We start from the raw sequence: 27,948 nt of genomic DNA, 5'->3' as shown, positions 1-27,948 counted from the left end.
CCCCGCCCCCCGCCCGGCCCGGGATGAACGAGTCCGTGCGGGCCGGGCTCTGCCCAGTGTCACGCCGCCCCCCCAACCCCGGCACCGCCCGTCCAATCAGAGCCCGCTCCCGCCCTGGCCCCGCCCACGCGCGCGCTGACGTCACGTCACGGCCTCCAGCCGCCGGGCGCTGCGACCAATCGGAGCCCAGAACACGGCGAGGTCCCGCCCCCCTCGGCCGTCACCCGCCCGGCCCCGCCCCCCGCCGTCCCCCCTTTCTCCTCTGTGCCCCCTCCCCGCACCGAGCGCCTGGCGGCAGCGCGCTGTGTCCGTGTGTCCGTGTCGGGGCCGGGCGGCGCAGCCCGCTGCTGTCGGTGCCGGGCGGCATGGAGTGCGCGGCGGCGGGCGCCGAGTTCAACATCCTTCTCGCCACCGACTCGTACAAGGTGGGCGCGGCGGGACGGACGGGGCCGGAGCCGGACGGGGGGTCACCTCTGCGGGCGCCGTGAGCCGTGAGCCCGCCGGGGCCGGGCCGCTGCCGTTTTCCGCCGGCTCCGCGGCGGGAGGGAGGGAGGGAGGGAGGCAGCGAGCGCGCACGGCCTCGGGGCGGCGCGGGAGGAGCGGCCGTAGGGCTCCGTGTGGCTCCGTGTGGCTCCGTCGGGCTCCGTGTGGCCCCGGTGCCCGCGGGGCGAGACAGAAAGTGAAAGCGGCGCGGCCCGGCCCGGCTCGGCCATGGCGGCACCGGGCAGCTCAGCCGCGGCACGTGCGGCCCGTGGGGCGGCGCTGTAACGGGGCGGATCGGCCCCGCGGAGCCGCTCGTGGCGCGGCCGTTCGCTGCGGCGGCGGCTCCGTGTGTCCGCTCGGAGGCGGCGGTTGAAGTGCTGTCTCCGCCCCGGGCCGCGGGGTTTGACCCAGCCGCCCCTTTAGGCGCAGCGCTACGGGAGCGCGCCCGGGGGCGAGCGCCGTGTGTGCTCGGTGCCGCTCAGAGCACATGGCTCCGGGCACGGCCATGGCGGGCAGCCCCGGCCGCAGGTACCGGCTGTGACTCCGGGAGGAAAGAACCAACTTTTTGTCCTTAGGAGCCGAATTGCGGGGTCAGGGAGGCGGTCGGTGCCCTGAACACCGCTACGTTATACAGCGTGCGTTAACGCTGTCGCCCCTTAAAGCTCTGACCGCTCGTATGGGGTCGGGTGTGTGCCGATACCCCACGGAGCTGAGTACGGGAGATGCTATAGCACGGCCGGGTCCTGCCGCTGGGGAATCCTGGGGCAGGAGGCCCCTTTTGTGCTCTGGTTGCTGGTTTGTGTTGCCATCTCTGCCAGCTCATGTCTCAGGGTGTGATGATACCATCGTTATTTGATGTTATACAAAGGGACCCTGTTGTGAAGGAGTTTGTAGCACATACCATCACAGACTGCAGGTAGGTGAGTTGGAACACGAGGAGACACCAACAGAACCTCAGTGTGGCTCTTTCCAAGCATCCTAAGGCTTCTATGAGACTCTGGAAACCACTTTCATTAAGGGCTCAATCTGATGATGACGCTTCCTAAGAACTACATTTTGGCCTTCTGTGTTAAGAGAGCTGGAATGACTTATTGAGAATGGAGAAGAGAAACCTGGTGGTGGCCGTTCAGTACTTGAAGGGAGCACTTGAAGGAGGGGGACAAACTAATAGTGCTGGGACAAGGGGAAATGGCTTTACACTGAAAGAGGGGAGATCTGGCTTAGATGTTAGGATGAAGTTAATTACTCAGAGGGTGGTGAGGCCCTGGCACAGCTGCCCATGGAGCTGTGGGTGCCCCATCCTTGGAGGAGCTCAGGGCAGGGTTGGATGGGGCCCTGGGCAGCCTGAGCTGGTGGGGGGCAGCCAGCCCACGGCAGGGGATTAGGCTGGTGGGCTTTAAGGTCCCAGTTCAGACTGAATTGGGGTTAAGTTCTCAGTGACAGTTGGGAGTGTTTTATATCAAAACCAGTTGGAGTTGCCTTCTTGGCTCTGTTAGGAACTTTCACATTGTCTCCCCATGCTTTATTCCAACCTTTAAGAACTCTTAGATCTTTGAGCAACACCTAAGTAGTTGCTTTTATCCTGTTAGGTAACAGGGGCACACATCACTTACCTGTTCCCTGAACGATACTGTCATTTCCTAATCAATGAAGCTCACTTAGTGGAAGCACTTTCAGTACAGCTGTACTAAAAAATCAGGTAGTCTACAACATCAGGCTTTTTGCAGGAGTTACACACTGTGCTATTAGGACAAATTGATCTCATGGAGTTGTTTTTTCCTGTACCCACCCAGTATTTCTTCTATATCCACCATTATGGCATTGGTTTATATGCAATATGGGACAATGTGAGTGCTCTGTTGCAGATTCTTAAGCTTCCGCAGGTCTTCCAGCAGTGATTTCCCTATTATGTGCCTCTGCTGCCAGGCCTGTGGTGGTCACGCAGTGCGGTGTGTTTGTATCTCACTGGTGAGTGAAAGCAGTTGTTAATTCTTTGGATCATAAGACTTGCAAGATATTAATCCATGCAGCAGTGCCTGAGGAACTGCTTTGTGACAATGTCCAGTAGGGACACTATACTTTCAGTGGTGAAATGTCTTGCTGGTGACACAATATTTGCTGGAAAAGGGAAACACTTGAAGCTCCTGTGAGGACCGTTGTGTTGTCCTGCCTTCCTTGTGACTCACTGTGCTTCCCAGCAAAGTCTTCCACCTTCTTCATCTCTGATGCTGCTGACACGCTGCCTCTGCCTGATTTCTCTTTGCTTCCCAGCTCTCTGTTTATCCCATGTTTGTGTACAGGCCACAAACCTTCCAGACAATACATCACCTGAGAGCTGTGGGAGAGCTGGCCTGGAAGGGTGTTTTAGTGGGCAGGTGTCAGGGATGGATGCACGGCTGCAGTGTAAGCTGCAGGACTGTCAGAAGGACCGAACCTTGTTTGCCAAACCAGTAATAGCTTATGTTGTTACCAGCAATGGGCCGTATTACTGCTGCTTGGGATGGTTTGTAATTAAGCTGATAGCTATAATAAGCTGTCATGCAGTTACCCCATAGGAGGAACTGACTTGATAGCTAGACTGCAAATGAGATCTGTGTCAGAATTCACTTCTTTCTGGATGCTTCAAGGAAGCTTAAAGATATTTTCTTCTTTCTTTTATTTTTCTTCTTTTTTTATTGAAAAAAAACAAAAAAACCAACAGTGTGCATCTCCTGTGTTGAATATTAAGTGTGTCATTCCAGTGACTTCTTTTACTCCACGTGGATGCAGAAGAGCACTTCAGAAGTGTTTCATGTGAGTGTGTTTATTCTCAGGCTCTGACAGCCTGTACGTTCTTTATTTATAAGGCTGCAGGTATGCGAGGAACTGTCATGACTATTCCTTATTGGTTTTGATTAGTACTTAATGGTGGCAAACTATTATTAGCTGCACCTATATTTCTATATATAATTGAAATCTCTTGGTGTAAAAACATGGTTGTAAAACATGGGATTTTTTTGGTGAAGAATCTGCTGTAAAGTGCTACTTTAAAACCATCATATCTTTTCTGTGCATTTCAGAATACCTTTAGTTACAGTGCTTACACTTGACCTTGTTTTGTAGGTGAACGTGAACATCGTCCCTTAAAGCATCTTGCTGTTGTGTGCAGATTCCATATAAATCTATCTGTCTGTGTGCACGTACTTTCATTATTTAACATAGTACTGACTGATTCCTTAGGTTTTTTTGCTCATTTTCCTCTTATTTCTCAGCCTATAAGAGATAATGGGTATACTAAAATACAGAGGCATTAGAAGTGATACAGAGCCAGCCTTCAGTCTCAGTCATAGCCTGTGTTAGTTTATCCTCAGTACTGCTTCATTTCCTCTGCTATTCGTTAACTGCACCTTCCATGTAAGTTATTGGCAACCTCTGCTTTGAACCACTCTATCAGTTAAACCCAATAAAGTCAGGTGGTCTTTCAAATCATGACCTCTGTCTTTTCCTATGAGTTTTCAAATGACAGGTAATGCTAGAACAAGAGACAATCTTAGAGGTGCTTCATACAGGTCTCTCCAGGATAAATGCTTGAGGCACTGCTGCAGAACAGTTATCTAACTCACCACACTGTATTTGGGGGTGAGAATCCCCCAGATAAATAGTTTCCAGTACAGTTCATTCATTCTGATACCACATCCTGCAGTGGCTCTCCTTTTGTTTGTCACTTACAGAGTAGTCTGGGTCAATGTTCACCTACGCTGTCATGGTTTTAACCCATTTTAGCATGTGAGTGAGGCTGGCAGGATGTTGACCAGCCCATAATTCATGCCCCAGTGATGTGCTGCAGATCCTGGAGTGCCCCGGTTGAGTGGCCCACCAGGACTATGCTCCTTTAAGCTTGGCTACAGCATCTGGCTTTCAGGAACGGGACTCTTATACCTATTTTGCAATAAAGAGTTTTCACACTAACTACAGAAAGCTCAAGTACCTTCTTAGTTGAGCTGGCATTATCTCTTGTGGAGGTACAATACAGGCCAGCCCCTGCTGGCTAGATATGCAGAGTATTGTTTTCTTTGCTACAGAGCATAGAAGCATCTTTCTGATGGGTTGCAATAGCACCCAGCTGAGCAGCAGGAATGTGAGCACACCAGATTTCTCCACTGAGGTCAGAGCTGGGTTTCTCATATTCTCAAATGGTTGGTATGTATGGACATAAATAATGTTCTTAAAGAATTTAATTTCAAACCCTTTACAATAAAGCTTGTAAACAGAGACTCTTATTCCAGACGGTTTTTTACCCAACCTATATTAATATAAAATACAATTCTCCATTCTCACTGTTTTGTTCTAAATAACTCTTAATTTGTTTCTCTTAAATTCTAACAACTTAGAGTTGGTGTATTTTCTTGGGTGGCTGCTCTAAATCCATTTTGTGCTTCATATTATTTTTCTTCTACGTTTAGTTGAGTAGAGGTATTATTTGTCCAGTATGCACCTTCATTTGGATTGAATTCAATGAGGAGCTATCACAACTGGAGAGTGAAAGTGCTCTATTTCAGACATAATTCACAGCCTTGTTATAGAAGGTTGTTCCAAGGCTGTTTGCTGAAACAAAACCTAAGTCACAGTCTTTGAACTAAGTATCAAAAGACCTTTGAATGTATTTTGGAGTTCTGTTTTCTTGTAAGGGTCTCTTAATCTCGGTAGGAGCTTCTGCTTGGTCTTTGTTTGTTTCTGTAGAAATGGGAGTTTCCTATAGAGCTTAGAGTCACTGCTGCTTATCAAGAGCTTGTCTGTACAGGTCCAGCTTCTGTCACCCAGTACCTGAAAGCACAGATTTATCAACGCTGTCTCAATCTGTAAGTCGCCTGAAATACATTTCAAATGCCATCTGTTGTCATCAGTTGTTCTTTCTACACTCTGCAGCTCACAGGCAGGTTCAGCATATCATCTGGCAACAAGGAAAGTTCAGGTATTTTCACAAGCATAGCTTTTGTTCTCCAAGGGCCTCGTAGCCTTTTATTGTGGGGTTGATAGTGTGTTGGGATGTTTTTTGTTTTCCCCAGTGGTGTCCTCTGGCTCTTCTGTGAAGTGTTCCTGTTTCCTAAGGCTTGATCCTTTTTTGGATTCTTTTACATTTATTTTGGGTTGGAAGGGACCTCAAAGCCTGTTTAATTCCCCCCTGCTGACAGCAGGGTTATCACCTACCAGATGAGGCTGCCTTTTGACTTCCCTGCACAACCTTCTTACCATCACTGTGGTAAATAGGTGTTATTTCCCATGCCCCGGGTGTCCAAAAATCCCCAGTAATGAACAGAGCCATCATGATTTGTTGTAGACAGATGTGCCCTCTAGGATCAGCACCCTGCCTGGTAGCTTGCACACACAGCAGAGGATAAACAAAGGGCTTTTGGCTGATGGGTGAGTCCTTGAGGTGTACAATGATGATGTGGCTTAGCATAGTGGATCTGGAGCCTTGCTGTTATGGTTAAACACAACAAGAGTGGGGGGAAATGGGTTTTGTGGTTGCCTTCTCGCCTGCCTTCTCTCTTACCTAGAGTAAGCGGTGGTTGGAAGGTGTGGTGCTGTAAGATTGAGGTTGTGTCTGAGGACCATAAAGTCCATAAGGGCCTTGTGGGCACCCAGTGGGTGCTTTGGTTTTATAGAGGAAGCCTGTAGCTTTGTGGAGTATTAAAGGAAGCACAAATTATTCAAAATTACAAAGACTGGTTAGATGTAAAATCACTTAATTGCCAGGGAGGTGTGTTTTTCACTGTTTAAAAGGGTTTTAGCGTGTGAAGAATAGAACTATGTCTTTCATATATAACTTGTAAAACAGATTCTGTCTTCTGATGAAGCTTAATTGATAAATATATCGATTTCTTTCAAATTTACATAAGTTTGCATCCTTAGAAGTAACTTTTTTGGATGCTAAGAGTTGCATATTTTTAGACTGAGATCTAATCTGAAGTTAGAGAAATTAGCAGAACTTGTTATTTAGTATTTGATAGATGTTCATTTGGGGTTTTCTTTTTGCTTTTTGTTCTTCTTGGGTTTTATCTCTTTGGTTTTGGGCTGAATCTGCTGCAAGGTGGTCTGGAGGAGCAGTCTCCCCAGCCATGCTACATGAAGGATACCTCTGGCTGTTGGCTTTGCAGCTGGGTTTCAGCCCTCATGTTCTGCTGCTGTACTGTCAGAGCACCCTGTTCTGCTGTTATGCTTCAGAGCAGAGCTAGAATGGGAAGACTCTACGGAAAAGTGTTTAAATGCATCGGGGAAAGGTGGCACCAACTCAGTGTGTGTGCGCTGTGCTATGTAAGTTTCCCTGGGACCTGTAACTCATTTGATAGACAGGAATGTCTGGCTGGAGGAGATGTCTTTAAATGACTGAAGCCAGAGATTGTTTCAAAGACAGTAGCGGAAGATCATGCAAGCTTTCATTATAAAGCAAATGTTAACTGCAAATACCTGCCTGTCTTAGTAACTTGGGTCATTAAGCTTTATTAAAGAGACTTGAGTATGCGTACTCACATGGATGTGGTGTTTTGCCTTGCTTGAATTGCTGTGGATAAAACAACATTACGTTGTTTTGTTCCAGAGGACGTTCCAGGAATTCAGGTACTGGTTTGGGAATTGTTCTTGGAGTGTCTGCTGTATACATCTTCATTCAGCTCTGTGCTGAGGGCTCACTCTGAAATCACTAAGCTGCAGCATCGCGGCAGGATGAAGAATGAAAACAAAGTCAGGCAGTGTTTGGAAGCAGTGTGATCAAATGAAGTTCCAGCTTAAAGACCTGTCCCTTGCATGGTCAAAGAAAAGACCAGAACTTCTCACGCTGTCACAGTAACTTGTGTGGCAGCAAATGAACTTTCTGACTTGATTCATGTTTTCCTCTGAGACCATTTAATAACTTTTGTTTGTAAGGGAATTGTGTGTATGTTCATACTCCCATTAGTCAGAAGGACCTGATATGTTTCCAGAATGCTCCAGAGTAGTTTTTTATGGTGGTGGGTTTTGTGTTTGTGTGCTTATATGTGAGCAGAACTGTCTCAGCTGGCATTGTTACTTCTTTTGGAAGTTCTGCCTAGAACTGGGGACACACGTGTCGCAGTTTATGGAGTGAGATGTTTCCAAATAGTTAGAACTAAGTCTGAGAACTAGTTGGTAATTCTCCCTTTGGAGCGGCTGTGGAGCTGGAGCAGAAGAGTCTGTATGCTGTTAACATCTGCTCAGCAGTGCTTTGTTTGAAGTGAAGGCACACAACTTGCTATTACAAGCCTGGATTTTATTTGATTGGCCTTGGAAACTTCATACAAGTAAAGATAATGGAAAGATCTATAAATTGACTTTTTTGTTTATTTGACTGTTCCTTGCAGCACTGGAAACCCAAACACAACTGCTGCTATAGAAGAACCAGAAGATGCAATTGCACAGTCTAGTTGATTATCCAAGCTCAGTGAAATACTAAATAGAAGTTAAATTTGAAAGGAAAATCGCCCACTGTTTTAAAAATTCCAAGTATACAGTTCTAACAGTACATACGTATGTATACATGCAATTACTGACTGCACTGCCCCAGCATCAGATTCCCTTGTGGCACACACTGAACATCACCCACCAAGTGGACCCAGGTCACTGGGCAAAAACAGTTCCACAAAGAGGCTTGCCCTTCCTGGAAGCTGAAAAGAACTAAACTGCTTTTCCCAATATGTTCCTTACATGTACTACAAGGACATTATCTCCTTTGGCAGTATGTAGGGAGCTGGCAGGACCATTGCAATTGATAGATCTTCATGTGTTGACCAACCAAGTGGCTTCTTCCAAATGCTTCTCCCAGTGCTTAAATGTTCCACCACTCATTCTTTTCAATGTGGTTTTTAACAACCCACTGTATCATTTGATTTTACCAGAGACTGGTGCGTGTTGGGTGATATGGTAAATCCCCTCAATGCCATGATCTTTGGCCCAAGTATTTACAACATAATTTTTTTAATGAGTCCCATTATCTCCTACAAGTCTTTTGGGGTGCCATGTTGCCACAGGACTTGTTTCTCAAGACCTGATATGGTGTTTGGGGCAGTAGCATGGGGTACTGCAAATGTTTCAAGCCACCCAGTGGTTGCCTCCACTGTGGTAAGCACATAACACTTAGCATTGTGAGCCTGTGGCAAGGTGATGTATCAACCTGCCATGCCTCCCCATATTTATACTTTTGTCATCACCCTTCCCCCCCATAGAGGTTACATCCTCTTTGATTGTTTAATTGTGGCGCATGTGTCGCAGTCATGAGTAACCTGTGCAGTAGTATGCATAGTTAAGTCCACTCCTCAGTAAAGGGGGCTTACAATGAGTTTACAATGTAGTTTGGAGCCTGCATCCTCCAGAAGCCCACTACACCCAGGAAAGATTGTGTCTCTTTCTTATTAGTGGGCGGAGACATGGCAGTGATTTTGTTGATCACATCTGTTGGGATGTGACGACACCCATCTTTCCACCTTATATCTAGGAACTGAATTTCCTGGGCAGTTCCTTTCACTTTGCTTCGTTTAATAGCAAAACCAGCATGCAGAAGGATCTGGATTATTTGCTTTCCTTTCTCAAAAACTTCCCTTCCTGTGTTGCCCCACACATCAATGTTATCAGCGTACTGTAAGTGCTCAGAAGCACCACCTTGTTCAGTGCAGCTTGGATCAACCTGTGGCAAATGGTTGGGCTGTGTTTCCACCCCTGGGGCAAATGATACCAGGGATGCTGAATGCTCCTCCAATGAAAGCAAATTATGGCCTACACTCTGTAGCCAAAGGAATGGAAAAGAAGGCATTGGCAATGTCAGTAGTGGCATACCATTTGGCTGCTTTTGACTCCAGCTCGTACTGGAGTTCTAACATGTCTGGTACAGCAGCACTCAGTGGGGGTGTGACCTCATTCGGGTCACAGTAATCTACTGTCAGCCTCCATTCTCCACTGGCTTTACACACCGGCCATATGGGGTTGTTAAAAGGTGAGTGAGTTTTGCTGATCACTCTCTTACTCTCTAGCTGACTAATCAAATTATAGATGGGGACCAAGGCATCCCTGTTGGTGCAATTCTGCTGTCTGTGCACCATCTTTGTAGCAATCAGTACCTGTTGTTTTTTTACTCAAAGCAACCCCACAGCAGACAAATTTGGCCAGGCAAAAAGACAGCTGCTTAACACCTTCTGTGTCTACAGCAGCTATTCCAAAGGCCCACTGATACCCTTTGGGATCCTTGAAATATCCCCTTCTGATCAATACCAAGTATACAGGGAGCCCCTGGATCAGTCACAGTAGGGTGCTTTTGCCAGTCTCTACCAGTAAGGCTTATTTTGGCCTCCAACCTAGTCAGCTCTTGGGAACCCCCAGTAGCCCCATGAATATAAATTGATTTTGTCTGTTGGTGACTTGAGGGCATTAGAGTGCACTGTGCACCAGTGTCCACCAGGGTCTTGTATTTCTGTGGTTCTGAGGTGCCAGGCCATCTAATCCACACAGTCCAATACACTCTATTATCCCTTTCCCTCACCAGCTGGGGCAGGGCCCCTCTTTTTGTTACCTCTGTAGGTCTTACGGCTATTGCTGTGTCCTACAGCAACTGGAGAAATCACCTTTTTGGAAAAGTTCACCTTGGTGGCTGATCTGTCTTGCAATTCTTTTACCCATGCTTGAAGTGCAGGAGTGCGTTTTTTATGCCACTTCTTTGTATATTCTTCATGGTCACATAGGGTAACATCACAAGGCAAAATGCGATATAGTCTTAATGTTGTGACTTGCATGAGCCAGAGGACGTCTTCTTTTGATATCTGAGACTTTGGATGATGCAGTTTGTAAGGAAGCCAAGTTGATCAACCCTTCCAGTAGGCTGTTTTGGGAATCCTGGACTCTATCAGATGTATCTGGTACCACCATGGATCCATCAGCGTTAAGCATGGTAGACAGTTTGTCTGTTGTATCTTCTTGATTGCTCTCCATTCTGTCCAGTTTTTCATCTACTTTTGCAGTGGCTGAAACACAAGCTCATAGAGGGGTTAAATGTAACTGGAAGATTTGAAGTATATTAATCAATTCATTTATAAGGGGTCTTCTTTCTCCTCTGCCATACATTGCTGCAAATGTACTGGCATACCTTTCTGGTGCAGTCTTTATTTGGTGTACACCTGACTCTCAGGATTATGCTCTTGGTCTGGGCCGTTAAGTTACACTGACCTCATGGTTAAATCTGGGCCTTTCAGAAAAGTGTAGATGTTCCATCAGCACCTTTTCAGGTTTTGCTGCACGGTGACCCCCAGTTGATCAAAGCAAAGTTGTGTGGATGGTGAAGGAGCTGACCATGAAGGGTACTGAGGGAACAAAAGTCTTGTTGTAGAAACAAAGAAAGGTAAGGGATACAGACTTCTGAACTGAAAATCTAAGAAAACTGCTGGAGGGGACATCCCCTAAATGCTCACTGTGTAGAGAGTTAATGGAGGAATAGGTCGGAAGAGTTGGAGTGCCTGTAAGCTCTAACATACAAAGGTAGAGCTCTGCTGAAAACCATGATATGCCCAATGACTTTTGATTACTGTTGTGCTTTACAGTGTTGTTTCAAGCACTTACTGATGTTTTCTTTAATGTAGGTTACACACTACAAGCAATATCCACCTAACACAAGCAAAGTATATTCCTACTTTGAATGTCGTGAGAAGAAGACTGAAAATTCCAAGTTAAGGAAAGTGAAGTATGAAGAAACTGTTTTTTACGGTTTGCAGTACATTCTGAACAAATACTTAAAAGGTAACTATCTCAAATTCCAACATAAATACAGCTGTAAATATAAATACCTTAATTTTTATCAAGCCTTACTGAAGTCATATGGTTTAAGCAATTGCAGATTATCTTGGTTGGTATGTATTTATGTGATTGCAAATAGACAAATATTCCTAAAGCAGTAGCAGTGCTTTCTCAAGTCATCAGGTTAGTCTGTCTGTTTCTATCACAGAAGTGCTTAATCAGAGACTGATTTTTAAGGCATCTCCACAGGGATTCTCCTGGAGCAGTAGAGCTGGAGCCTTGTGCTAGGCAGGCTATGTCTTGTGGAGTGTATTGAGTTGCATAATTGCTATACCATCCCATGAAAACCAGCGGTAAACAAAACTCATGATGAGTTATTAGCTATCATAAAAGACAAGAGATCTGAAATTATCCTTGAGCCACCTGCAGACCACAAGTCGATTTATGCTGTTGGCTTCATGAGCATCATAATCTACATAATAAAGTTGGTTTAAACAAGCTACTATACTTCATTTGATGTGTTCTCTGTGTCTTTTTTTTATTATTATTATTTTTTATTTTTTGAGGGAAAATAACACTTCTGTATGTAACCTCTTGTTATTTATTTTCTAAGCTTTTATTTGTTTCTGAAACCACAGGTAAAGTGGTGACCAAAGAAAAAATCAAGGAAGCCAAAGAAGTGTATAGGGAGCACTTTCAAGATGATGTCTTCAATGAAAAGGGATGGAACTATATTCTGGAGGTAAAACTTTATGAAAATAATACAAGATAACAAAGACTTAATGAATCAACTGCAAAATAGATATGGCTGTCTCTTTTTAAAACCAAGATATAATAATGAAGAGTGGGTAGGTGTAGCTTTTTATGTACAGTGTGCAGGAATTGGCAGCCGTCACAGAATTATCATTTAATTGTAAGAGAAAAGCAATGTCCATCCTTTCTTAGATGACAGATATGGCTTTGGAGGAGCTAAGGACTTACAGCTGCCATCAGCTATGTTAGAGTGTAAGCAGGGACTTGTTGACCAATCTCTGTTCGTAATTTAGCGCCTAGTGGTTGGTTGCATCATTTGTATTGCTGTCTGTAACTCATCATAACTGTTGTAATACTAATGCAGAAAGCATTACAACTTTTTGCTTGTGTTCCAGAAAACGTGTAAATGTGTTTTGTTCAGTTGTTTTGTTCATCAAGTTTTGTCAGAGATGCTTTGGTTCAACTCTGTTATGAAATACAAGACTTGACACATAAATCCCTCCAAGTCTTTCCACATTTTATCCTCTTTCTCTTTTGTTTGTAAATATGTCAGTCTTCAAGTAATTGCAAACATCTCTGTGTGTAAAAGCAGCATATTCAGACTAACAGCATTCTTCAGAGCAGTTCTAATCACTGCGGATGAATTAAATACTAAGCCTCACTGTGAATTCTAATGAACGTCATTTGATGCCTGGAAACAATTTTTAGCCCCTTGAGTTTATTTTCCTATTGCTACCCTGACTGAATGCATTTTATGGTGGCATCTGTTGGGATCTGTAGATAGATGTAGATATAAATAGGTAGGTAGGTAGGTAGGTAGGTAGATAGATAGATAGATAGATAGATAGATAGATAGATAGATAGATAGATTGATTTATGGATATCATCTTGCAGCAAGGGTTGCCATAATGTGTGCAGGAGAGCCACTGTTTGCAAAGAGATACTTATGCAGAGGTTCACAGCAGCCTTATTTCCTTTTGAAATAACAACAGATGTGAATTCAAACTGCATTCTTATTTTAAGCTACACTGTACCTTGTGGACTGCCCTCCAAAATGTACTTAAAGTAATCTTGATTCCTCTTTCTCTAAACTGAATTGATAACTCGTTCTGCTGAGTGACTGTCTACACTGAGTTTTAACACTGTTTAACTAATGCCATTTCAGTGCATACCTTTGCCTTAGTTAAAACAGCCATTGAACATGCACCCTGTGAACACTGTTGTCATTGCTCAGGTTTTCTTGCCACAAGAGTCATAGTCAAACAAATATGATTTCCCCTTTTTAATCTTAAATGCGAATGTGTGTCAAACTGGAAAAGTATGTTCCCTTTGTGTGCTTTATGCCCTTCTGCTCTTTGTACCTCTATAAAGTTACCACTGCTTGCTTTTTGGCTCTGTTATCTCGTTTCTTGCACTAGGTAAAGTGTAGAGGAAAAATGTTAGCATTCTGCCTGACATGTGTACCAGATTGTACTCAGTGTTTGCTGGGAAGACACCTTATTACAAGACACCTTATTACAACTGAAAATGATGATACTGTACTGCTATGTTACAACCTTATTGCTTTTCACGGATAAAATCAGACCCTAAGGGACTTCTAAATCTCTTGGGCATTTTTTCCTCTTAAGTGTATTTTTATCTTCATTGAATCATTAGTGAATATTTTTGAGCCTTTTGGAAGGTCTTACTGTCCTTTATTAAACCAGCACAGTCATCTCCAAGTCTGAAAAACCCAGTTAATCACTGTTTTAAAGCTATTGTTGACAACTGACTTTTTGCAAAAGGTTTATTCCATAGAATATTTGGTTTTTCAGGGATGAAAGATGGAATTTGACAGAAGAATGGTACTTAAGAACTGGATTTTGTGTTTAGTAAATAGTTGAGGTGATAAAACGTTCTTTCAAGTAGATTCTAGTAGATCCTATTCTAATAAATTAACAAATCCACATCTGTGCCAAGCAAAACTACTGCAGCTTTTTAAAGGCTTAGAGAGCAGCTAAACTTCTTTTTCTTTCTTCAGGTGAAAGCAGTGAAGAAAAATGAGCAGCAAGTATTTCTTATTTCTGTGAATAGAGTCTATGTATTGTTAAGTAATATTTAAGCCCCTTTGCCTCAGTTTGCACAAGGAATGCAACTGAAAGCCTTCATTTGATTTGATGAAGAAACTGTTTTGTTCTTTATATTGGAGAGTTCTCCTCTTTTATTCCTATGTTGGCTTTTTTTATTCAAACTGGTCAGAATCTGAATAAAGTTTAATATTTTTAGATTTGAAAGAAAAAACTAAAAAGCTTTATCAGGAGACTTGCGGACTGATTTTCATATACTGCAATCAAGTAAGAGAAGTAGCGTGTAACTGTCCTGTTGCCTAATGACACGGTTCTTTCTCACACAGAAATATGATGGCCATCTTCCTATAGAAATAAAGGCTGTTCCCGAGGGCTCTGTCATTCCCAGAGGGAATGTTCTCTTCACAGTAGAAAACACAGATCCAGAATGCTACTGGCTCACAAATTGGATTGAGGTCAGTCTTGGAAAGCTAGCATGATTTTTTCTAAATAAAAATTAATGCACTTGAATTAAGGGTTGAATCCTGTATTGACTTAAGGGAAGTCTCTGACAGCTTTCATTTTCTGCTTTACATAAGCGTCAATTCTTTCTTTAGAGCTCATACGTAGACCTTTCCTTCCTACCTGGCAAGTGATTGTTATAATTGTATAGCAGTAGTTTCACTGTAAGGGAAAGAGGAGAAGGGGAATTACATATGACTGTAGCTTGGGAGCAATAATTCTTGAGATGATTAATATTACCCTGCCTTATAAAGGTATTATAAAGACTTATTACTTTAACCTAAAGTAAACTGTTGGAGGCTTTCTGAACGGGAGGTGAAAATAAATATCCCTTTTTGTACCTGAGCGAATGTTTACTTAGGATTCAAAAATTCTCACTCAACATGTGCCTAATAATGGTTTGGGGTTTTGCTTTAGACTATTCTTGTTCAGTCGTGGTATCCCATCACAGTGGCTACAAATTCTAGAGAGCAGAAAAAGATTTTGGCCAAATATTTGCTGGAGACTTCTGGCAGCTTGGAAGGGCTGGAGTATAAACTGCACGACTTCGGCTACAGGGGAGTTTCTTCACAAGAGGTAATACAGCTTTTCTTGTAAGTGAAGTCTGATTTCAACTATAAAGGACAGCAGTGTGCATTTGTTAACAGTTGTAATTGTGTGCAACAGTGAAACTGTGAATTCTTAGAGTGCTGTGTTTGGACTTATGTGGAGGAAGTGGGTCTGGGTGCGTGGCGTGTGCCTGAACTGTGTCAGAATTAGACTGGGAGAGCTTTCTTCTCCTTGGACGTTGTCTTTCTTGTGTGAATGCATGAAGAGTGTGTTGGCGAAAGAGGAACCGAGTCAGAGTTCTGTGCTTTCAAATTGGTGCTAGCCAGGCTTCTATATTCAGCCTGGCAACTGAAAGCTGCTTCATTTTTCAGACTGCAGGAATAGGAGCTTCAGCTCATTTGGTGAACTTCAAAGGAACAGACACTGTAGCTGGAATCGCGTTAATTAAGAAGTACTATGGAACAAAAGATCCAGTTCCGGGATATTCTGTTCCAGCTGCTGAACACAGGTAGGATTTGTGGCAAAAAACTTTTTTTAACAGAAAAAGTACATTTTGTTAAACTTACCCATCTTTGTATCAAGGAATGTGTTTGAGTTTTGTTTTTTTTTTCACTGTAAAGGAAAAGTGAAAGCTTTGCTTCATCTGTTTCATTTATTCCCAGATGATTGAGGCTGAAGTTGTATACCGATGCCTCTGTGCTTTCTAAGGGTCTCAACAGTGGTGTGGCTGTTGTTAACTGTAGATGTTTTTAAACTATAAACTTCCTAAAAGAGTGCAGTAGGAGCTGATGATCCTTGTGGTGGGTCCCTTCCAACTCACGATATCATATCATTCTACATATAGGAAGTATTACTTCTTGGAAAGAGTAGTCAGGCACTGGAATGCACTGCCCAGGGAGGTGGTGGAGTCTCCGACCATGGGAGTGTTCAAGAAACATTTGGATGTTGTGTTGAGGGATATGATTTAGCTGGGAAGTATTGGTGATGGTTGGGCTGGATGATCTTCTAGGACTTTTCCAACCTTGATAATTCTGTGATTCTGTGATACATGTACACGATTATTTTTGAAGTGGAACCTGATGGCTTACAGGTAAAAGATATTGAAGATACATGTCATGAACTTCACATTTACAATTTCACTTAAAGTAAAATGAAAAGCCATATAAGGTACAACATTCCTAGCATGTTTTCCCCATTCTGAGGTTTCCTATCAGCATAAGAGATTCAGCCAGTAATATAATCCTCTATTTGTTGTGAGTGAATTTGAGAGTAAGGAGTTAATCTCAAACAGGCATTTGAGATGAAAACCTCTGCTTTTGATATTGGAATCGTCTGCAGGGTCAGGAGTGAGTGCAAATCTGTGGATGTTACATGTGCATCTGCAGACTGAAATGAGCACAATGAAAGGAAAGACCTCTTCTGTTTTTTCTTAGCTAGTACAAAATATAGTTCTTTTGAATAGAGGCTTTCATTCAGAATTGCAAGGAAGATAACAGAAAAGCTTACAGGAATTGTTCTGATAGACTAGGGATCAGCTTTAAAGGTACTTCATTTCATTTCACTTTCTGGATCCTTGCTGTAATGCTGTTCTGGAACTGGAATGTGCAGGGCTTCATTCTGGCACACCAGGGTTGTTCTTGTGACCGCTCCAGCCTCCTGGCAAGTGATTTTGTTTTCTCTCTTTGGTCCTGTGACTCAGGGCTCATCTGCTTAGAAGTTAATGCTGGCATTTTGGGGAAAAAATGCAATGCAAGTTAGTTCTTACTGCACACCGATGTTTTCTACAAGTGTTTTCTCTGTTCACACGCAAATAATTGATGTAAGTTGTGCCAGCCACCTACAGAAGGCCTCTGCACATCAGCTGGCATTCAGGATCCTACTGCCTCTCTTAGCAACTCTGTTTCATATGCTTGCCTGCACCCTTGTACCAAGGGTGATGCTCTGAGGTTCTGGAGGAAGCTTTGTGATGGGGAACTTGGTGGTTTCAAATTGTTATCCAAAATAAATCTTAGAAGAATCTTAACACTTTTTCTAATTTATGCTGCTAATTATCTATTTCCTATTTGATAGTCTGAAGTTGCCAGAGCAGATGGTCTGTTCTTGCATTTGTAATTCCTTAATTGTCTGCATTTCGGATCTAAGAGAAGCTCACAAATGCAGAATGTAAATAAGTAAAACTAAGTCACGTGTTAAAGAAGCTTCACATATGCAGTGTTTGTCTAAGCTGCCAGAGGTGAATCCATGCTGCTGTCGGTATATTTGCTATCCACGCAAGATAGAGCTCATAAGAACGTAATTTGTGCTGCCCTGTAATCATTTTACATATTCTTATCTTGATTTATTTCTGCTAGGAAATACAGAATGTGTGATTTATCAGAAATGCTGCTCTAATGTGTTTTCTTTTTCCTATTGACTTGACAGCACCATAACAGCTTGGGGGAAGGATCATGAAAAAGATGCTTTTGAACACATAGTGACACAGTTTTCTTCAGTGCCTGTATCTGTGGTTAGTGACAGCTACGACATTTATAATGCTTGTGAAAAAATATGGGGCGACGACTTAAGGCATATAATTGAAGGCCGAAGTCCAGAGGCACCACTTATTATTAGACCAGATTCTGGGAATCCCCTCGACACTGTTTTAAAGGTAACACTTTATGTTCTTTATATATGAGATTAGGAAGGACAACTGTTTGTTTTGTAACGGCTGGCTGGCTGGTAAACCTAATGTTGTAGTGTATCATGCTTTGAATTGTGTAACTATGAAAAATCTAGACTTGTATCTCACTTAAATATAGATATGGCAGCTCCTTTGCAGTCTGAATTGCTTCGTTGTTTTCATTAAATGCATTCTTCCATACGATTTCTTGAAGCTTTTATAACAGTTATCGGTTTTGCTCTTTTTTTTCCCATAGGTCTTGGAGATCTTAGGAAAGAAGTTTCCCATCACAGAGAACTCTAAAGGCTACAAATTGCTGCCACCATATCTCAGAGTTATTCAAGGGGATGGTGTGGATATCAACACGTTGCAAGAGGTGAGAGATCTGTTCACATGTCAGGGTGATACCCGCAATGTTGCTGTTTAATCTGGAATCTGTTCTAACTAGTCAGGTGTTGCAGTTTCACTACTGACCCCTCCTTTCCCTTTGTCCTGGACGCTGGCTGTGATATCCTCCCATGTAAAACATGTTCCGTAAAACCCCGCAGAGAATAATTAAGATGTATAAACAACTAAAAGGCATCTCTTAATCTTACTGTTGTAACCCTTCTGCTTGCACCGTCTCATGTTTTTGATTGCTTTTGTCCTGACAGTCAAACCTTATTCAGATAAAAATCTGGCAATTTTTGCTCCTCTCATTGACACTTAAAGCATGCTGCATGATTGCTGTGCTACAGCAATAGTAGTAATTAACTGGTAGGGTTCATTAGGTACATATGCTCTGATGAGTGTTTGTACTTGGAATTTTGAAGGTGTGGATTTTAAAAACAAAGGTAAAGGAGGTAAGGAGTCCATTGGTTTGGTGACCAGTGGAGCGAGGGCTGTTGAAAGCCCAAATGAACAGCAGATTAGGCTGTGGTCTGAGTCAGAGTGGCCAAGTTGGAGCATTGGTGCCTGAATCTGGTAAATATACGTAATCTTTGAGTAATGACGCTGGAGAACCATCTCAGCAAGACAAAATCTAGTTATTTAGTGGTTCAATATAATAATAAACTTAGCATTCACAGTGACTTCAGAACAGAACTTAACTACAACTTGGTGCTATTGTTAGGCCACATATGTACTAGTCACAGACTCATGAAAAATCTGGACCGTTAATTCTTGTAGGAACTCGAAGTTTTCATTTTGTCAGTTATACTTGACAGAGTTCAAAGAGGTGATGAGCTCATAGAGCATTGGTTGTAATCAGATGAAAGGTGATACGGGACTTGAGCACCTCTCATATGAGAAGGGACAGAGCGGATCTGTTCAGCTTGGAGAAGAGGAAGCTCGGAGGATCTCATCCATTTGTATAAATACCTGAAGGGACAGTGCAAGAAAGACGGAGCCATGCTGATTAGTGGTACCCAGGGACAGGACAAGAGGCAGCGGGCACAATGTGGAAATACCAGAACCATTATTTAAAGCTATTGATGTTGAAGGATAAAGTGCACTGTTCTTAAAGTTCTATAATAGAAAAATAATCCCAGTAGTTAATGGGAGAGGATAAAAGGCAGGAGGAGCAATTTTTTTGTTGTTATTTTCCTCCAACTGTTGCTGACTGTGAGTAAAGACTTACCTGTAATGTGTAGAAGTGGATAGAGGGTCCAATTCCACAGGGCTCACAGAGTAGATATAACTCACTGCTGATTAGTGGCCACCTTCTCTTCTTGCCTGACTGTAACATCACTGTGCACCTCACATCAGCTTTGGTTGTTGAACTGCTGACCATTAAACTAATTTATGCCACAGATGTAACAGCAAACTAACTTGGGTGAAAGCAATTGATTTTTTGGTTCTTTTAGTGAATGAAGTTGTCCCATAAAGCAGGATAATAATCACCGGCACAATACAAGATAAACTGTTGTCTTGAGCTGGGGGAAGCAGAAAAAGAGGAAAGCAACACTTAACACTTCTAATTTGGCAGCAGCAAGTTATGTTGGAGCAAGACCACAAGCTTTGCACCTATTTTAGTCGTGCTTAAAATTTCATGGATTTTTCTTTCCTTTTATGTCAGCAAAACCGAGGTTACTGTGCTGACTTGTGAAAGAATGGATAATAGCTTGCCATTTAAAGAAAAAAAGCTTGAAATATAATTCATACATTTTAAAAAGGAGTTTACATGAACCCAAATGCACTGTTGGGACCATCTTTTTTCCCCCCCCTCTGAACCCTTATGGAAGTGATCATTCTAATTATTCCATATAAGCCTTAGATTCTAGGCACAACCGGTGATGGATCTGACGAGTGGTAATGGGTATAACAGGAAAGTTAGAATGAGTAATTGCAGATCAGTCTCGTTGAAGTAGCTGAAAGAAAAATACAGAAAAAACTCAGTATAAACTGGATTTTAAAATTCTTTGTTTTAATAGGGATTGCTGGTAGAACAGGTAAGGAACCTTTTCTGACTTTCTTCCAGTATTTTTCACTTCAAAAATCATTCCAATCTGCTAACTCCACAATACACTACACTTTCAAAGGATTTCCTGTTGAACATTCAATTTCCAGATGTCTTTAAATGGTTATAAAGAAAGAAAATCCTCTAACCTGGAGTCACAATCGTTAATCACGCTCATAATGGTCAGCAGGAGGTGGTCAAAACCTTAACAACAGAACTGTTCTTTATGTAGGTCTGAAAATGTGAGACAGGAAATTGTTCCCTATTGTTTTTTCCTCTGGGGAGACTTCAGAACAGAAGGATAGAACTGGATCAGAGTCCAGGTGGGGTTTACCAGCATTTGCCATATCAAAAGTCAGCAATAAATAAGCAGATTCCCTATCTGTGAAACAAGGCTTGCTTCTTTCTGCCTTACTGGGCTTTATATATGATGAGAGGATATTGAAAGTCCTCTTTATCATCCTTTCTTTGTCAGGTACAGCAACTTCTGAAATGCATCAGAGAGAATTCTATTTGCACTGTAATGATCTCAAACCCTTTGTCTTGTATGGATCCTCCTTTTAAAACTGCTTCCAGGAGAACCTAATCACCTGAAAATACATGCTCCTTTTGTACAGGGTTGCTGTTGGGAAGGATGTGATAACTACTACTAAATTGCACAGGATTTTCACGTGCAGAGGCACTATTTACTCAAGATATAGAGTTTCCAAAGGGCTCCTTCCTTAGGCAAAGGTCATGGGAGTGGTGGCCTGAGAGTTCTGCTTGCTTTCTTGGATGAGGCTGAGTCAGCAGTTACCATTAGACTGAGGAAAGTAAGATCTCAGCAGAATAAATGTCTGTTAAATATCTTGTGGAAGATTAAGATGTTCTCTCACAGTTAGGTCTGTGAAAGCAAGAACAAATGCTCATAGGTGGGCGTAGGTTGAACATGAGCCAGCAGTGTGCTCTGGCAGCCCAAAGGGCCAACCATACCCTGGGTAAGGTTGAGTATCCATTGAGACAGTCTACATGCAATTAGATGGATAAATACTCTGTTTACTTTAGGTACCCATTTACTGCTATCTGAAAGTTGTCACTTTTTCCCACCCCCACTACTTTCCTTTGGAAAGCTTCATTTTGCCTTAGCTGTCTCTAAAAGAAAAGACTTAACATCAGCAGCTCCTGAACAGTTGTGTTATCTCTTAACGTGGCATTTCTTTTTGATGCAAGAGGCTGAACATGCACAAAAAATTACCAGATTTCTCATGATATTCACTTCTGCAACTGCACTGTTGCCCATGGGTTATATCCTTCCGTTCTGCTCCTCAGCTTCCTTTTATCTGGATGGATGGGGCTTTGCTATTTCACCAACTCCGAAGCTTTCGCTTTTACTTTTATTAGTGAAATATTTAGGAGATATGAGTTCAGACATTCTTACTGGGGCTGTCACTACCTTTTTAGCCTTACGTAGGTATAACAAGTTATGGAAACAAATCTTGGCCATTTATGAGTATGACTAACCCAACACCCATGACTCCAGGCTGGGGGATGTCAGGTTTGTGTAGATAGAATGGGATGAGGGGAATGCTGTAGTAAGCTTTAAATTGTCTGTCAATACTAGTGCAGTTCACATTGATCTGTATCTGCCTCAGAAGGTGCCAAAACCATGCTCTAAGCAGCTTTATGATCTCCATTTCTAAATTGCTACTCTTAATTCTAGACAATGTGATTTTCCAGTTCCGTTTTTAAGTGATCTGCTGCATGCCAAGTATTGACAGGATTGTTACGTACATCTCCTGGAAACTGAATGTTAGTTGGCTCAGTTGTTCTTGTTCAAGTAGTACGTTATTTTGATGGAAAACCAGCATGGCCTGAGAGCATATTCTATCATATTTTTCTTTTTATTATTAGATTGTGGAGGGAATGAAGAAGAATAAATGGAGTATTGAAAATATCGCCTTTGGATCTGGTGGAGCTTTGTTGCAGAAGTTAACTAGAGATCTCTTAAACTGTTCCTTCAAATGTAGCTACGTGGTAACCAACGGTCTTGGGGTATGTCTTACACTACTTCTGCCATTATGTTTTCAGCAGGGGCCTCCCCACCTGACAAACCTTTTCATACCTCCTGTTAGATTACTGCCATCTACATAAGGTACGCAATTCCAACAAAGCCCAATGGTTCTTTTGATTTTAGGTAAATGTCTTCAAGGATCCGGTAGCTGATCCAAACAAAAGGTCAAAGAAAGGCCGACTGTCCTTGCATAGGACACCTGCTGGGGATTTTGTGACACTTGAAGAAGGAAAGGGAGATCTTGAAGAGTATGGCCAGGTATGAATTCTCAAGGCTTATTACATCATTCTTTGTGTAGGACTAGACTGGGGAAAAAAGAAAAGTTCATCAAAACCAAAATGTGAAATTGTATTTTTGTTCAACTTCTGTCTCAGTACTTCAGAAGTGCTGCAGAATTCAGTAACAGTGTAATGCTGGATGTTGTTGGAATGTCCAGGTTGTACAATTATTTGTCTTTTGTTTCTGCTGAGAAACAAGAGAGTGTTGCTTTGTTCCCCAAAACTAGTTTATCTCAATGTAGTAGGATATTAGAAGGATAGGGAACTATTGGAGAGCCTCCAAAAGGGGGCAGCGAAGACAGTGAAAGGTCTAGAGGGCAAAACACCGATCCTTCCGGGTCCCTTCCCACTTGAGATGTTCTATGAGAATATTATGCAAGCCAAGCATTTCTGTATGAGCCACGTTGTGAAATTCATGTCCTGAGGTGGATGTGGGGAGAAGGACAGATTTTATTGAACTTGTGTCTGCTTTCCAATTTGAGATTTGTAAAACAGCTCCTTCAGGTGTTAATGTGCTGTGCCTGGAGTTTCCCAGTTTTCAAAGATGTAAATTAATCCACAAATTCAGTTTCCTTGTTAATTCTTTGCAATCACAAAATTAAGTGCTATTTCAGTAAAACAAACACGATCTTTAGGCCAGTCTCCAGGCTTGCAGCTGGAAATCTCTTTAATTTTTCATTGTGCGAGCAATAAAGTGTTTAACTGCATGTCTCTTCCTGAATTAAGAGGTTTGAAAATAAGCAAGCTATCAAATTGCATTTCGGCCATTAAAAGCTGGAAGAATCTTGAGTTTTCTGTGCTACAAGGCAGAGGAATAGTACTAGGCACACAGTTTTATGCAACAATAATCATTAAACTGACATCTCTGAGAAATTTAAACACAGAAAGCAAACAAACTCCATTGATAACATGCTCTGGATGCAGAGACCTAAGAAACAGACTCTGTGTCTGGAAGTACAATGATAGGACAAGTGATAATGTTACTAAACTAAAAGAGGGGAGGTCTAGATTAGATAATAGTAAGATTCTCTGTTATGAGTGTTGAGGAACCTCTTCAACTCAGTCATAAGACTTGGTTGTTGTCTCCTCTCCTAGATAATCTAACAGAGTCTGTTTAGCTTATGTTGTTCTGTCTTTGGCCAGATGTGGACAGCTTGCTTCGGGGACTACTTAGCACTAAACTGCTGTCTGTGTGTAGGGTAGCTTAAATCCTTTCTTCTGTGTGGCAGTGTGAGATAGCAGAAGGTGAAAAGATCAGGTATCATGGCAGTCATGAGTCAACCAAATCAGCGTTGCTAAATCAACGGTGTTTCTTGCAGGATCTCCTTCATACGGTATTTAAGAATGGGAAAGTAACGAAGTCGTATTCATTTGATGAAGTAAGACAAAATGCCAGGCTGAAGAACAGTGAACTAGAAACGGCGTCTCACTAAGTTTCATTCCATGTCTGTGTATGTGTGTAACAAGTATGTACTGCATAGCTACTGGATTTACTGTACAGATTTGTGTGTTTGTGTTTTATGACATTGTAGCCAAATTATTTGTTGGTTTATGGACATACTGCCCTATCTTTTGCCAGCCTTTAGAAAAGATAAAATCAGGAAATGGTACTTACATTGTAAAACATATTTAATGCTAAAGTGTGCTTTTTAGGGCCCTTTGCCAGTAGTGATTCAATCTGGTATTGATCTTTTCACAAATGAGACAGAGCTGAACTTTTTTATATATAACAGAATATCACAAAATGGATTTACATAAAATTATCATGATTGCTTTATGTTTATATTTAACTTGTATTTTTGTACAAACAAGATTGTGTAAAATATATTTAAAGTTTCAATAAGTAAGTCTTTCCAACTTTTCATGATTTTTATGAGCACAGACTTTCAAGAAAATATTTGGTGTGGGGGGGAGAATCCATTGCCTTTTGTCCATTAATCAGCAAATAAAACACGGCCTTAAAAGTTTGTTGTGACATTGTACCATTTGACGACTAAATCAGGACTTGTATCTCCTACTGATCCGATAAAATTGCTGACCTCACCGTTTCTTGTAGTTGTCTGTATCAGTTAGTCTGCATCAAAAGAGATTTACTGTTCTTTTTAGAAGGTTTAGGTACTTACAGGCCTCGCTGGCACAGTGAGGTATGTAAATGGAATGCCAAATTTGAAAGGATTCTCTACTGCAACTTAACTTGCCAAGTCTGTCCCACTTGGCATATGCACCTCAATATTTTAAGAGTAAAGTTTTTAAGAGATCTCCTCTTCCACTATAGAATATATGTGTAAAATATTGAAATATGGAAGCGGTGTATTTTAAAGTAATTACACTTCTGGGTTTATTTTTCATATACTGTAAGTGACATGACTTTAAAGCAGAATACTGGACTCGGTAGTGCACTTTTTTACTTTTTTGTATTTTTTTCATTGATTTGCCTTTTGTCAGACTGGATGTTAAATTGTAAAAAATGTTTAACTATTTTTGTTAACAACTTTAATAAAACTTTATGCTAGCCAAACTGCTACACGAATGGCAGAGCTGTTTCCCCTTCTCCCCCATCTCACTGGGGCGAGGAGGGGCTTTCCTTTTGCAGAGGGTAACTGTAAGCAGTGTTTGAGACAGACTTCTGAACTGTCTGCACTTGGTCGTACCAGCTCTCTGCATATGCTTGATCTAAATATCTGCTGGAAAACGCAGTTGTTGAGGATTTCATTTGAGAAGCTATGTAGTAACCTCTGAAATGTTAGTGCTGTAGGCTGGCTCTCGCTACAGAAGGAACGCCTCCCTTACTTAAAAAGAACAACAGCAAAAGCAAACGGCTTCTGTATTTTAATGATCAACCGTCAATGACTTCATATACTGATATAATTAATGCTTCTAATTAGGAAATGATGTAAAAAGAAAACGTTAGAGGTCCTCTGAAACCGCTTAAGCCTACAAAAGTTATACAAAACATGCATTTAAAGGAAGATTGAAAAGCCATACTTCATTGTTTTTATTCTCTCACCCAAAAGGGCCACATCAGAGCATTCAGAATCTTTCTAGGGTTTGTGGTTAAGGTATTTATGCCCGGTCTCAATAGTTCTTGTTCATAAAAACTTGTTTTCCCACTCCTGTTGTGTGTAATTATACATTTAAGTGATGTATTGTTTCAAAACTAGAGCTTTAGATGCTGACCTTTCACACTGAGGAGCTACCTTCCCTTTGCTGTTAGTGATACCGTTTGTATTCGGCCAAGAAGGGATTAGTACCAATAGCAGGTAAATAGTACAGAGCCTATTTTCCTCCTCCACACGTGTCCCGGGGAATTTTATGATGTACAGTTTAAAAACAAACAAAAAAAGAAGTAAATGCTGCTTTCATTCTGTACCAATAAAAATTTTGATAACTATTAACTACCCACAACTGATATTTTTGTATTTGGGAACCGAGGATATGCTGTGGAACCACTGTTTTCTTTTGTATCGCAATGTGCATCAGTATTTGTTCGGTGTTGTCTAAAATGTAGCTTGCTCGTTGGAGTCTTACAGCAAATTCTGTGTGTGCACGTCACTCTCGGAAGTTGTCATGTCACTCATCTTGGTAAATGCTGATGTGTTTAAAAGAGGGGACTTGGGGAGAAAAACACCCGGTGCTATTCAGACCCAAATACACGTTTCTCTGTGTTTGACGGCTTGTTGTTTTGGGCGTCAAGGAGTTGACAGAAGTTTCTGCAGTGCTTAAACCATACGGTATCCTAATCCTTCCACATAAAAGCAAACAGCATGTTTAAGCTTGCTTTAAATTACTAGATTTGTAGTCATCGATATATTTTAATTATCCCCATTTCATAATAGAACACGGTATTTGTATTTAAAAATAGGAACTGGGAGTTTTGTGTTAATACCTTATTTGTAGCCATATTTAGCATAAGAAATGGATTTTATAAAACTATTTTTCTTGAGCTGCATGATTATGAAAAGATGTTTTGGTTTTTTTCCTACTTTGAAAGCTGGGAGGAGAGAATAGAAGAGTACTTCACTGTTTGGATTGCCAAAATCAAAACTAAGTTGAAACATATTTTTTTTTCCTGTAGGTTTTTACATTCCTTCTTAACCTGTTTAGTGAAGAATAAATATTCCTCACTTAAATCCTCTGTTAAAGTAATTCTAATGTACTTGGCATCAAATACAAGTATGTAATACACATGGAAATAAAGTTTAGTTCTGGCAGTGAAAATAAGAGCCATTTGCCTGTGTCTTAAAGTTGTGATGTTGGGCATCAGACTTCATTCATGTGCTCTTTGTTGCTGAACAGATGGGGAGCATAGCTGTGCTGTCACAGTCTGCTGTAGAAGAGCTGCTCTCACAGCTGCAATGCAGTTTGTGGTCAACTTTGCTCTAAAAAAGAGAAGGAAAACTGAACTCTCTTTTCAGCTGAGTGTGAGCATGTCTGTGGTTCAATATTGTGTGTGTTCTGCTTAAAGATCATAGAATCATAGAATGGCCCGGGTTGAAAAGGACCGCAGTGATCATCTGGTTTCAACCCCCTGCTGTGTGCAGGGTCACCAACCACCAGACCAGGCTGCCCAGAGCCACATCCAGCCTGGCCTTGAATGCCTCCAGGGATGGGGAAGATGGAGCACTTGTGATTGGATTCGCTAGAAGGTCTTATCCACTGCCTACATTTCACGTAATCCTTTCTCAAAAATGTTTTGATTTTCACATGTCTATGTGAAAATGCTTTGGTATCTATCTATATATTGTCTCTTAGTAGAAAGAACAGCTCGTCCCTTGAATGGGATTTACATAATTTGAAGAAACTGCATGTCTAGTTCCTACAAAACTTTAAAAGGCGAAATGTGCCTTAAATGCAGTCTGTAATACAAGTGTAAAGATTGTTTCTTTGTACTTGTTGCCTGTCCCTTCACATCACACTGGAATACAAGAAAGGGCACCTGGAGCCTGCAGCAATGGCCTTGCTGATAGTTATATAATTAATGGTAGTTGAGTTTTTATGCAATCCTGCATGCTTCTGCATGTTTATCTTCATTGCTGATTTACATGTGAGGAAAAAAAGAGTCAGGACATTTGGACTGTACAACTTCAGCAATTGGGATTGTATCTGAAACAATGTGGTTTCTGGATCCCTATATGTGTTACACAAACATACTTTAATTGATGTGTATATTTAACTGTTTACATTTTCTTATGTTTCATTGATGAATACTGTGAGTTCTGATGACCCAGTTCTTGGTAGTTTGCTCGCAGTGTCCCTGTTCATTGCAGGGAGCTGGACTACGTGATCTTTAAAGGTCCCTTCCAACTCTACGGATTCTATGATTCTATGACAGAGACTTATTTGCTGATGACTGAGTATTCCTATCACCAAAAGATTCATAAAACTATTACTTTTGTGTCAGGTGA

At 41.7% G+C, this 27,948-nt stretch overlaps 1 protein-coding gene across 3 annotated transcripts; it reads left to right on the top strand.

Moving 5' to 3' along the window:
- The first annotated feature begins 282 nt into the window (after positions 1-282).
- NAMPT (nicotinamide phosphoribosyltransferase) lies at positions 283-26,761 on the top strand. 3 transcript variants are annotated; one of them, XM_015849527.3, is made up of 12 exons: positions 283-425; positions 11,097-11,253; positions 11,889-11,992; positions 14,396-14,524; positions 14,988-15,146; positions 15,491-15,627; positions 17,541-17,766; positions 18,035-18,154; positions 20,190-20,207; positions 22,106-22,246; positions 22,389-22,523; positions 23,863-26,761. In XM_015849527.3, the coding sequence occupies exons 1-12, from the start codon at positions 366-368 to the stop codon at positions 23,974-23,976; spliced, it is 1,500 nt and encodes a 499-aa protein (XP_015705013.1). In that variant the 5' UTR covers positions 283-365; the 3' UTR covers positions 23,977-26,761. The 3 variants fall into 3 exon arrangements, with proteins under 3 accessions (XP_015705013.1, XP_015705102.1, XP_085411432.1); XM_015849616.3 differs by lacking the exon at positions 20,190-20,207; XM_085555306.1 differs by lacking the exons at positions 283-425; positions 20,190-20,207 and adding an exon at positions 3,232-3,276.
- Positions 26,762-27,948: the final 1,187 nt, after the last annotated feature.

Source organism: Coturnix japonica, chromosome 1, assembly GCF_054131305.1.
Source record: "Coturnix japonica strain WE chromosome 1, WE-NBRP24, whole genome shotgun sequence".
Classification (NCBI taxonomy): Eukaryota; Metazoa; Chordata; class Aves; order Galliformes; family Phasianidae; genus Coturnix; species Coturnix japonica.
Note: the sequence above shows the minus strand (reverse complement) of the source record. Positions and strands in the feature narration are given on the sequence as shown.